The sequence below is a fragment of the Podarcis cretensis genome (assembly GCF_951804945.1).
Source record: "Podarcis cretensis genome assembly, chromosome: 4".
In the NCBI taxonomy this organism is placed as follows: Eukaryota; Metazoa; Chordata; class Lepidosauria; order Squamata; family Lacertidae; genus Podarcis; species Podarcis cretensis.
In genome coordinates this window covers 57212035-57224666 of record NC_137173.1, presented here as the reverse complement: position 1 = coordinate 57224666, position 12632 = coordinate 57212035, and the positions used below count along the sequence as shown (strand labels likewise).

At 41.4% G+C, this 12632-nt stretch overlaps 1 protein-coding gene across 2 annotated transcripts in view; it reads right to left on the bottom strand.

The window, feature by feature from the left end:
• ABCG1 (ATP binding cassette subfamily G member 1) overlaps positions 1–12632 on the bottom strand; it is a 49050-nt gene that overhangs the window by 18920 nt on the left and 17498 nt on the right. For both annotated transcript variants that reach the window (XM_079973179.1, XM_079973180.1), the window contains exons 3-4: positions 3601–3718; positions 1769–1901 (exon numbers count right to left, since the gene is read on the bottom strand). In XM_079973179.1, the coding sequence (XP_079829305.1) occupies positions 1769–1901; positions 3601–3718 (251 nt within the window). The remainder of the gene's footprint in view (positions 1–1768; positions 1902–3600; positions 3719–12632) is intronic.

Here is a 12632-nt window from a genome sequence, read left to right as displayed (position 1 = left end):
TCCCACCTGTGATTCCCAGCAAATGGTATTCAGAGACCTACTGCCTCTGACATAGCAAAGAACACATGAAGGTGTTGACAAAGCAAAAACAGTGGCCAATAGCAGCAGATTTGTTTTATTTATCTTTTTTCCTTTGGGCAGCTGCAATTAAAAAAAGAACTACTCTGAATCTTTTGATCCTAGAAGGTATGTTATATAACATTTAAATAAATATTTCCCCAAAAGGTCCTCAATATAATAATGCATTTAATCACTGGAAAAATGAGTAGCTTGTATTTGACCAGGCCATCCCAGAGCAGTTGACCCTGTAACTGAACGCTCTTCAGGTCTCTGCACAAAACTGCCAAGTGGATTTCACAGAAGCCTGGACAGCGGACATTTTTAGATTTGTCAGCTCAGATCAGCCTCTCTGGCACTAGGCCAAAGGCGGCTGGCTTTGCCTTCTAGCCCAGTGTTTGTTTATGGAACAAGCAGCCTTGTTGAGAGGGAAGTGAAGGAAGAGGCAAGGAGCGTGTATTTTGGTCGTTTCCAAAGACCTTGGACTATCATTAAACTGAAATCACAGGGAGATGAGCTTTAGTTAGCTGCATCAGGCTGGAAAGGATATTTCAAAGACCTGCCACTGGCAAGACAGGCTCTTCTATACAGGGAGCCACACTTTCTATGCACATTAGAGTATTAATATGTTTTTGCTTTATATACTGCAGCTGTATCTTCTGTGTGTAAACAAGTGACTTCCAGAATTGAAAAGCAGGGGTGCAGAGTAATGGATGGCCAGCCCTTTAATAATACAGATTTGTAACTCAGGCTCTTTTCTTAAAAAAAAAATATGGATACGGTATCTATTTATTTTTCCTCACAAATTCTCTTCTGAATCCCCTCCACGAAGTGAAAAAGGCAAATGAGGCGCTTCTCATTGCCCTGTTGTGGATGGTAGTGGAAGGAGAAGGCCTTCTTTGTAGTGTTGCTCTGATCATCAGCCTGCACCTATAGTCACAATAGTGGTTCCCTATAGGCGTGGACAGTCATCACATTACTGGGCTTCTGATACCCAGGCCTTTGGAAAATCCAATTAAATTCTACCAATGCACAATGTCCCAGACAGTGTCCCCCCCCCTTAAAAAATGTTTAGGGGTACTCTCATTTTGACTCAATAAAACCTCCATTTTATAGTTCAAATCGGGGGAAATAAATACAGTAAATGGACAAAAGTACAAAGATTCATAAAATGTTTAGGGGTATGCATACCCCTGCACCCCCACAGAAAAAAAGCACTGGTCCTAGGGTTGTTTGTTTGTTTGATGAAAGCCTGCTGTTTTTTATTGTTTTACTGTTCATGAGGGTTTTTAGACATGTTGATTGATGACCTTTTCCCTAGGTTTTATAATCTTAATTGTATTTCTTTAATTATTTAATGTTTGTTAACCACTCTGGAAAGTTTTGATCAAGGTTTTATCATTTCAGACGTGTTTTATTGATTGCTTATTTAATGCTTGCACTCTGGGAATTATTTTGATGGACAGTTTAGAAGTTCGGTAAATAATGAATAAAATGGGACTTCTTCCTTTGAGCTATAAAACAAACTTCTCATTGCCTGCTCCAAGGCAAGAGCAGAGTGATCAAGTCTACAGACTGCTTCACTTTGCAGCACTTAAGCCTGCAAAGAGGTTTGTCAGGGTAACAGCACACAGGGTTAAGCCTTATAAAGGATCAAGCAGTCCTGAAGCCACAGTCATGGGGAAGTTCAGGTGGAATATGGTTCAATTACCATCATGGCTTCTTGGACAGTAAGATGTGGAAGTAGCATGTCATCTTGCATTATGTAACAGGACACTTTGCGGAAAGAGCGCAGATCACGGGGTTGTCCATTGATGAGGATCTCTCCTTTCATCCCAGTCTCTCTGAAATTGGTCAAGAAAAGAAAAAGAGCATGAAACTTTCCTTCACATCCTTTAGGGGGAGACAAAGCTAAGGGCTGGCTTGCACTTAGGGACTGACTTATTTGTCAAATACAGTTCTCTGTTTCCCATTTTTCAGTCTTGAATTCTGTTCTCCACATTTCTGCACAAATTTGCCAGTTTTATGCATATAATATTTTATGAATTTGTAGTAAAATGATCAATTTTCATTTTAAAAAAATCCTCATGGAAGTTCATCTGCATTTTGATGCAAATTTAGCCTTATGTAAGTATGCAGATTTGACTAATGTACTCACTTTTGCAAGTGATTTCCCCTAATACAATGCATTGTTATGGTATTCTCACTATGATGTTAACGATTATGCACTCTACATTTTTGTAAACATTGCTTGGCTAGAAAATTCCATTCCCAAATTAGGAGACGTGTACATTTTGAAGGATAGCTATTCTTTGGTTCTTAAAGTGTGAATTAGGCAGGTGAACTGAACCAAATTTGTCTCTTACCCCTATGTGCACTTTACATTTTTTAAAAAAGACATGCAAGTCAATTATGCTTCTGCAGATGCAAGTAAACACAATGTGTGAAGTGATCTCACTCACTCATCTGACTCACCGAGAGCTCCAAGGCTGTTTTGTAAATCATGAGATTGTAGACAAGTCCTACATTCAGAAGACTGCAATGAGCAAATCAGCCCTCGGAGCAGGTGGCATAGTATTTACCGTATTTTTTGCACCATAACACTCACTTTTTTCCTCCTAGAAAGTAAGGGGAAATGTCTGTGCGTGTTATGGAGGGAATGCCTATGGGTGGCATGCCTACGGATTTTCCTCCTCTAAAAACTACGTGCGTGTTATAGTCAGGTGCGTGTTATAGAGCGAAAAATACGGTACTTCTGAATCTCTGGAGTTCTCTCAATCATGCAGCACAATGAGTGAAAATCTTTGTTTTATCAAAACACTTGTAGACTTTAAACCAGGGAATCCAAATCTGCAGGAGCAGGTTTGAGTAACAGTGTTGCTGATATGTATTAAGGCTTTTTTTTAAAAAAAATATGTTTTATAAATACAAGGTGAAATATTTGCTTAAGAACAAGGATTAGACACAAGGTTCTTCTATGTATTATAAGGTAAAGGTAAAGGGACCCTTAACCATTAGGTCCAGTCGTGACCGACTCTGGGGTTGCTACACTCATCTCGCTTTATTGGCCGAGGGAGCCGGCGTTTGTCCTCAGACAGCTTCCGGGTCATGTGGCCAGCATGACTAAGCCATTTGTGAACCAGAGCAGCACACGGAAATGCCGTTTACCTTCCCGCCGGAGCGGTACCTATTTATCTACTTGCACTTTGACGTGCTTTCAAACTGCTAGGTTGGCAGAAGCTGGGACTGAACAACGGGAGCTCACCGCGTCGCGGGGATTTGAACCGCCGACCTTCTGATCGGCAAGTCCTAGGCTCTGTGGTTTAACCTACAGCGCCACCAGTGTCCCTGGCAGCAAATGCAAGTTTGTGACAGTGAATAAATATGACAAAGAAGGTGCAGCCAATTCTGGTTCTCCAGTGGGCATAAATGCATTCTACAAGCACATGTTTGTCATCTCACATATTACAAGTTTAGCTGCACACTTAAAATTAGTTATATCTAAACAACATAATGTGGGAATTGACCGTTGCCCTCACTCACCTGTATCCTGCCAGGATGTTCATGAGAGTTGACTTTCCAGCTCCAGAAGGACCCATAATGGCCACAAGTTCTCCACTGCTGAACTTTCCTGAAATTCCTTTCAACAAGGTCTTGAAACCTGCAAAAGAAGGTCGTGCAATGTTTAGAAGTTTACCCCACGTCTTCCTAGTCATTCTAGCAGATTAGAATCTGAAGTACTTGCATCCCAAGATTGATTTAAGACTCAAGATGTCGCTAGTCTCTACACAAGCTAGACCTTGTCAGGTAGCCTCAATTTAAGTGCTTGGTTTGATATTCAATATGTAATAAAACTATGCACTGTGGAGAGAACTTCTTTGTATTTTTCCATTTTCTTGAAAAATCTTACAAGGAAAACATAAACAGTGAACATTTATTTGTTGTAAATAAAAGCTCTTTACCATTTTATTACCTACGATCTTTTCCCTAGTAGAGTTGTCTTAGCATGGTATTTCAAGCACGCTACACCTTTCTGGGTTTTGTTTATCTATTTCTTCGTAGTTTAAGAGGCAGAAATTAGGTTGTTGCAGCACCTACACTTTTCAACTCCCTGCCTGTTGACATCAGGCAAGTGCCTTCACCGTACTCCTTTTGCTGCCTGCTAAAAGCATTTTTATTTAGGCAAGCCTACCCAGATATTTTCCTGCCAACCTAGCAGTTCGAAAGCACGTCAAAGTGCAAGTAGATAAATAGGTAGCACTCTGGCGGGAAGGTAAACGGCGTTTCTGTGCACTGCTCTGGTTTGACAGATGCGGCTTAGTCATGCTGGCCACATGACCCAGAAGCTGTACGCCGGCGCCCTCAGCCAATAAAGCGAGATGAGCGCCGCAACCCCAGAGTCGGCCACGACTGGACCTAATGGTCAGGGGTCCCTTTACCTTACCCAGATATTTAGAAAGTTGATGCGAGCTTTAACCTCTTTTTAGTTTATTATTTCAACTTTTTGAAAGTCTCAAATCATTGTTTCTAATTCTTCTTATTGATAAAATGTATTGTCTTGTCTCTTTTTTTGTAACCCGCTTTAAGGCCTAGAGTTTGCTTGTAATGTCTGCATTGATTTTAGCAGACTGCTCCAGCTGCTATACCCCCATCAATTGTGTTTATACAGACATTTTGACAAACATATACGAGGTTTCCAATGTACGGTACTTGGCTCTTGAACAGTGTTGAAAACGCAAGCCTCACTGATTTCCAGGAATCTTCACAGTATGAAAAGGAGTTGAAAGCAAGATAAAATGTCACTCCGTATCCACGCCTTTCAAAAAATACCAACTGCATACTGAAAAGCGCTCATCATAAATTATTTGTCAAGGTGCAACCTTAAGTGCATTCCGCAAGCTGCGTTTAAGCTGCCAGTGTGGAAGAAGGTTTACAATGAACGCTGTCAGAGATGTCCACCTCCGAACAAGAATAATGTGTGCTGGGTGAGAACATGTAGCAATTGTTCAGGAAACGTCACTAGCTTGATGGAAATGACTTAACTGCAGAAAAAGAAAAATAGAAAATTGGATCCAGGCAGTACTGCAGGTATGCGGGAACCTGTGCTCCAGATGTTGCTAAACTACTGACATGTCAGACCTGGCCACGGTGATGTCTGCCATAGTTACATCTCTGTTGGACTACTGCAAATTGCTCTCTGTGCAGGTGCCTTTGAAAAATGTTTGGAAGTTTCAGCTGGCCCAGAATGCTGCAGCCAGACTGCTCACTGGGGCTAGTTGCAGGGAGCATGTTACTTCCTTGTGAAAACAACTGGCCACTGGTCTGTTTCTGGTCACAATTCAAAGTGATGGTTATCACCTATAAAGCCGTATGTGGCTGGGGCACAGGATACCCGAAAGATCTGTATCTCACTTTACTAATCTGTCCAGGCGCTATGATCCTCAGCTGAGCATCTGTGATGGCCTGGGAATCCGATTCAGAGGCTGAACCGGAGGAATCCCAGCCTGCACAGGAGTCCCCGCCTGCAGGGCCGGCTGAGCTGGGGCAGGGCCTTGATTCTGAAGCGCCTGCACCTGTGCCGGATCCTCAGGAGCAGGCACCAGGTGAATCCACTCTGGCTCCAGAGGCGATTGAGGACGCATTGCCTACAGGTGCGCCTCTCCCAGCCCTGTCAGGGGAAGGTGAGTCTTCCCCTGGGTCCAGTAACCCTTCAGCCTCTCCTGAGCTGCAGAGGCTCAGGGCAGAGAGGCGGAGGGAAGTGGTTTCTCCCAGGAGGAGTGCTCGCCTTAAGGCCAGGAGAGGCGGGTCACCTGGGGGCCGGGACCACCCCTGGCCTCAGAGAAGATAAAGGCCAGTCAGCCCAGTCCCAGGTTGCGGGAGCAATGTCGTTGAAGAGCTGTTTCGGCCAGCACCCAGTCCTGTTCCTCCAGAGTTCCTGTCCTTGCCCGGCTCCTCGCTTTGGACCCCGCCTCGCCCGTGGAGGACAGACTACCAACCCTCGACCCAGGTCCTGGACCTCGCCCCACGGTAACCTCCCCCCGGGACCAGCACAGCATCTTTTCTCGGTCCCATCAACATCAGAAGCACAGCTGGTGGAGATACAAGAGACAGACTTTTCTGTGGCGGCTCCCATACTGTGAAATTCCCTCCCAAGAGAGGTTTGACGGGCTTCCTCCTTGTTATCGCTCCACTGGCAGGCTAAGACCTTCTTTTTCAGGTAGGTCTCTGAAAACTAGGTGCCAGTGATGTTGACCACTGGGCTGGTATCAGGGCAATCAGTAACTCAGTGCCAGTTTTAATTGTGCTTTATTTTTTAACTATTGTGTTTAACTAGTTTGCTTTCATGACCTTGTCTTTTATACTGATGTTTTTAAAATGTTGTAAGCTGTCTTGAATCCCAGTTCGAGAGAAAGGAAGTTACAAAAAGACAGACAAACTACAACTTCCATCATCCCTGGGCCATTGGCTATGCTTGCTAGGGATGATGGGAACTGAAGTGCAACATCCTCTGGTAGGTCACAGGTTCCCTTTGCCTGCATCATTGTGTTTTACAACTGGCCTTACCACATTAAGTAACTGTATTTTCCCAGGATTTCACAACTGGTCTAGCCACATTAAGCAATGTATACACTGCTGCCTCCCCACAGTATTTAACCCAAGCGTAAAAACATTTATTTATTTATTTATTTATTTATTTATTTATTTATTAAAGGGGAAGAGTACAAAATGAATTAAAGAACTGGATTTTGTTAACAAGCATTTCAGGCTACTGAGACCCTAAAACACAATGGCATGCATTAATTCTTCTCTGGAAATGGGTGAAAGGTCTTGTTGCCTATGAAGGTCAACCAAGTAGAGACTAGTTATCTATGTAATACCAGCATTGTGCCCCTTATAATCCCTCATGGAGGATTAAAAATATTCAGACACAGAAAGAACTAGAGCCTTTCTCTGCTGCAGAACATTTCGAGGCTAATCTGATTTAGAATCTGTTGACCCATAAATTCTATATTGGCATTGCATGCTTCCTGCGATTATAAACACTGGTGCTGTCGGGGTAGAATTTTCGGGCAAAAGTCTAAGACCTGCACAAAATGAATACCTTGCATTGCTAAAAACAAAACAACAGTAGTGGAATGGAATTATGCTGACCAAGTCACCATTTGTGATCTAGAAGAGACACCAAGAGATGCCCTTCTTTCCTCCACAATATATGCTGTTTTACAAAAATGCCTTCACCAGTTAATGAAAAACCTAATCAAATGATGTGTATACAAAACAATCCTATCTCAAGACACCATCATGGAGTCCCAAAATATAAAAAGCATGTGGGATTTGTGAGAAAGTTTCCTCAAAAAGTGTAGGAAGTAAATACGATTTCCAAAGGGATAAACACTATTATTGTAAAACCGTGGCCTAAGGAGTTAGAGAGCGATTATAAGCACTGATCTCTTAACTAAATCTCTGGCATAACAGCACAAGGCACTTATACGAACCATTGTCTAAAAGCAGGAATCAGTCAGGTAAGAAACTAGGGCATGAACTGGGGGGAAAAAGCAGTTAAATTGTTAATTTAACTAAAATATAGATTCCAGAAACTCTCGTATACCCCTTTAACTTTATTGTTCTCTCAGAGCCATGGATTAAATTTCAGCTAGGCATTAGATCTGACAGACTGCATTGTGTTGTTAAACAGAAGGAAGTCTTTACAAAGTAAGGTTTATGGATCTTTCTAAAGCAGTGCATGCCATACTCCCCCCCCCCCAGCAGCAGCCTATTCATTGTATAAATTTAATAACTAGATAATGCTTTTCTTCAGAGAAACTAATGAGACGTGACAACCCACTAGGCAGTTGGACCCCTAACACTATAGCATTTGTGGCTGGCCATTTAGCAGATGGTGTGACCTCATGCTTCCTGCCCAACTACAAGTCGTTTACCACAAATTCATCACTGCCGTATTAGTATGTTGTATGTACGTCAACTTAGATTTCCTTAGGAAGTGTGAAATTCTTTAAACTTCTCTTTACAGTAATTCTCTCTTAGCAGTAATCTTGCTGACGTTATCCAAAAATCAACAAACTAGTAAGAGCACAGATTGAGCCCCAAAGGAAGAGAAAATACCACATAATTTGGGGCTAGCGGGCCATAACTTTACTGGTACTATTTCTTAAGCCATTTAAAAGAGGGGTCACCAGCCCACCATCTGAGGGTGCCAGGGTGCCTACAAAGGTCTTCACTGGTGCCCTCAGGAAAGCGCTGCAGACTAAGTCTCTAGTCCTCCTAAAAAAAATGTTATGAAGCAAAAAGTTCAGAAGTCTTTTGTGTTTGACGGGACTTGATCCCAGATAAATAGCTACAATATGACAGTCTAACTGGAGCCCTCAGCACACATTCAAAATTTGAAATGTACCCCCTGGTCCAAAAAGGTTGTTGACTCCTCTCTTAAGGGATTTGCGGCTAAACCAGTGTTTCCCAACCTTTGGTCTCTAGCTTGTTTGGACTACACTTCCCATCATCCCTGTCTTGCTCGCTAAGTATGATGGGAGTTGAAGTCCCAAAACAGCTGGAGACCCAAGGTTGGGAAACACTGAGCTAAACGGTACATTAACCTTTTTGACTACCTCCATCTATCCCAGTGCAGGTATTCCTCTTGGTGAGATAGCAGAGACCATCTCCCTTCACCTCAGTCTTCTCATAAGCCAGCTCCTCTGACTTGGAGCTAAAGTCTACTATAAACAACTTCACCAATTAGAATGAAAAGAAACCAAACAACGGCAAACCGGAACCTTCCAAAAGTCACCAACATGCTCTTGACACAACAGCCACAATTGCACAACACTCCAAACCCCAATTTTGAAGATCATGAATGAGTTAATGCTGAGCTCATACATTTCCTCCCCCCACTCCGCCACACGTGAAGAGTAACGTCTGTTTCCAACTGGTGTTCAAATAGTGCAAACTATGGTTTTCTCAAACCAAAGTCTGCTTGTAAATGAGGATCAAAAGATGGTTTGGGGTCTTGGTTGTGAGTAACTATGATAGGCAAACTGACACACTAAGATCCACAAGTCTCTACTTCACACATTGCCCCTGAAGTGGCAAACAAAAAGTGCACGTTGTCTATATTTCAGCACAATGCATTTATGTAAATAGATTCTGATACTACCAATCCTTCGTTTCCTATGAGCTACTGCCAAGGTTTGTTTCTTTAATGCCAACATTACAGAAGAAAGACAACCAGTTGGTAGGCTTGGACTTGTGTGGTTGGAGAAGAAAGCTTGACGTAGAAAAGGCTATAACACTGAAATTCTTCTTAATATTATTAGCGAGAATGGCAGCTTTCATGCTTTAGAAAAAAAAATGATCCATTCTCCTACACAGATATAATTTTCATTAAATGTTGTCTTAAAAGATTGTGAAAATGAATTTTTCAATAAGACAACTTTGTCAGGATCTGGTTCTTAAAAGCAGGTGCTGGCATTGTGTGAGAAGCAACATAAAGCTAGATATAAGTAGATACAGCCACATGCCTGCAATCCAGAGCAGAGAGGGAGAGCCTCTTAAATGGGTCAATGAACGATAATAACCCTGCTCCCACCAGGCTTCATGCAAGTGACTCAAGGATGTATTCCACATGGCAAGCTTCAGGTCTACAGGTTTGAGGAATTATGAGTCAGAATGTGTCTTGCTCTGTGCGTTTGTTTGCCTCCAAATAAGGGGGAAAGTGATGAGGTGAAGTTACATGATTTACTGTTTTAATCTTTTCTGTGAATTTACAGAACAGCTTCTTTTCAAGCAATTCAAGCCTTTTGGTAAACATTTGGCAGGTTATTATTGTTAGAAAAAAGATCTTGCGTTTGCTTTTGAAGAGGAGTCTTTCCTGGAAGGATCTCTCTCTCTTAACACAAAGAGACAAGGCAGGCACCTGTGCTCATAAGGATGTAGGACACATACTGGGGCTGGAGAAAGATATGCCTGTGCCAATCAAGCTGCCACCGATTAGATTTTGTGATTCTATTATGAGCTAAAGCCCAAATATTCAAGGGTTCATAACAAGGCCACACACCAATCAAAACTCTCTCTCTCTCTCTCTCTCTATATATATATATATACACACACACACACACACATACATACACACACACACAGGCTGACATCCAATGGTGCTAACCTGCCAACAGGATAGATTTCCATGAATGAAATGGGGTTTCCCATTCCACTCTCATTCTCTGCAGCTCCCTGTGTGCCCACAAATCAGTTCTGGAGGGTTTGGGGAACCTGCTGGAGAACATCTGGGAGGATGGGGCTACAGGGAGGAGCAATGGAAAACCCATCCATCCATCCATCCATCCATCCAACTATCATCTTAGCACTATTTCCTTTACAACTAGTAACAATACCACTAAAACATTTCTAATGGGCTCGAGTAGGGAAGTGGAATAACTTCAATTCAGTTTGCAGTAGCTGAAACAATGCACAAAGCACAAAATCCACACTTCTCCAAATTTTGCAGCACAACTCCACAGCCAAGTAATTATATATCATAAAAATTCATGGATCAGGGGAAATAGCATCCAAAAATGCATTGCTTTGCAAAAATATGTATACTAGGCTAAACGGCATACAAAAATGTATATATCCAGACTAAAATGCTGAGTAGTTTTCATGAGGATTTTAAAAGAAAACTGCAGACTCATATCAAAATATGATTGGGAAAACTGAGAGAAACCAACACTGATATTTTCACTCATCCCTAGCCTAGAGACACAAAAAAAAATCTAGAGGCCTGGTGAAACTGGCAAATTTGCACAATTTCTCTAAAATTTAGTGTAACAGTAGCATCTGTGTTCCTGAATGATAAAATAATAATATTCCCCCCATGAATGTGGAAACAATCTGGATTTCTTCCAGATTTTTTGTTTATGCCTAGAGCATTGACAACAGCGTTTTTAGCTCTCCTCTGGATTATTTGCATTAATGAAGTCTCAGAAATGAAAATATTTTCACTGCCAACACACTAAACACAGAACCTGCTAAAACATTCCTGAACTATTCTAATTAGCCATCATAATTTCTTCTGAAATGTGTAGAAGCATTAAACAGAAACCCACTACACAGTGAACACATCAGTGCTAGCAGAAAGAAAATGCATTAAGTGGATTTTAGAAGGATGGTTTTTACTGTTCCTGCAGTTCGGAAACTGAAAAACTGAGCAACCATGATAATACTGAACTTTCATCTGTTTTCAAATCCTAGACAACCTACATTCAGTATGTTGGTTTAATATCAACTGATAAAGTAGATAAAGTAATATGAAATAAATCTGGAAGTGAGTGTTCCAGTTTGCAAACGTTCTTTGGAACCCGAACGTCGGACACGGCTTCCACAATCGGAAGCTGCACCTTGGTTTCTGAACATTTTGGAAGTTGAACGGACTTTCAGAACAGATTCCATTCGATTTCCAAGGTACCACTGTACTTTTTTGAGAATATAGTACCTGTCTAAAGTGGAATGCACTCCCCAGAAAGGTCATCTGGCGCCTTTGTTACATATCTTTAGGCACCAGGCAAAAATATTCCTTTTCTCCCAGGCCTTTGGCTAATTAAACAATCTATGGCATTTTAAACTGTGTGTGCGCAGGTGTTGTTTTTGTTTGTTATTATGTTATGTATTTTGAGGGGGGGTTATATTGTAAATTGCCCTGTGATATTTGGATGAAGTGCAATATAGAAATTTAGTAAATAATAATAGCAGCATTACAGCTTTAACCCATGGTAACTAATACAGTACATGACTAAGTTTATCTCAAAGGGGAAGTTTTCACATCCCCTGTTTCAGACATGTGATCAGGTTCCAGGAAGACAAAGCTATCACTGCTGCCCATCACACATTGCAGCTGAGCTACCTCCCTTCTGGGTATCAGGAAAAAAATTATCTTGCTAATAGTAGGAATAGCTGAAGAACAAACAGACCAGTAGGACCACAAAACTATTTAGATGGCATTTTTAAAAGGCTGGGTGGCTATTTTACCACCATAGTGACCTAGACCTCCATCATATTGTCATTCTTTCCACATAATCAGTTTTATTCCCCAGCATATTACACAATAGTTTATAATGTCACAAAAACCTTTGCCTTTTAACTTTTGAGTTCGCTTAAAATTCTCCCTGTTAGAACTGCAAATATGCTATTTTATCTGAACAAACATAAGCAAAATGTTATCCCAAAGTATGCACTTTACTTCTTTAAGCTGGTCTTCACTATTTTGTGAATGGTTGGTATCTTCATAACTTGATCTGATGAATTTTTACCCATACCTGTTGCTAATTAACTTCTGAAGGGTCTGTCAAGTTAAGATGAATATCTTGTCCATGACAAATTGTATCCAAGAAATTAATTTTGTCCAAACACATTAAACTGTGGTTGAGGGCCATTATTAAAATGCACTGCTTTTTCCAAATTCCCATCCTTTTCAGAGAGGACTTTCAGCTTCCCCTTTACACTCTCCACGCTCCTTTCTTTTTAAGTTATTACAAGGGCTAACTGAATGGCAACAAAGAACTGAATAATTT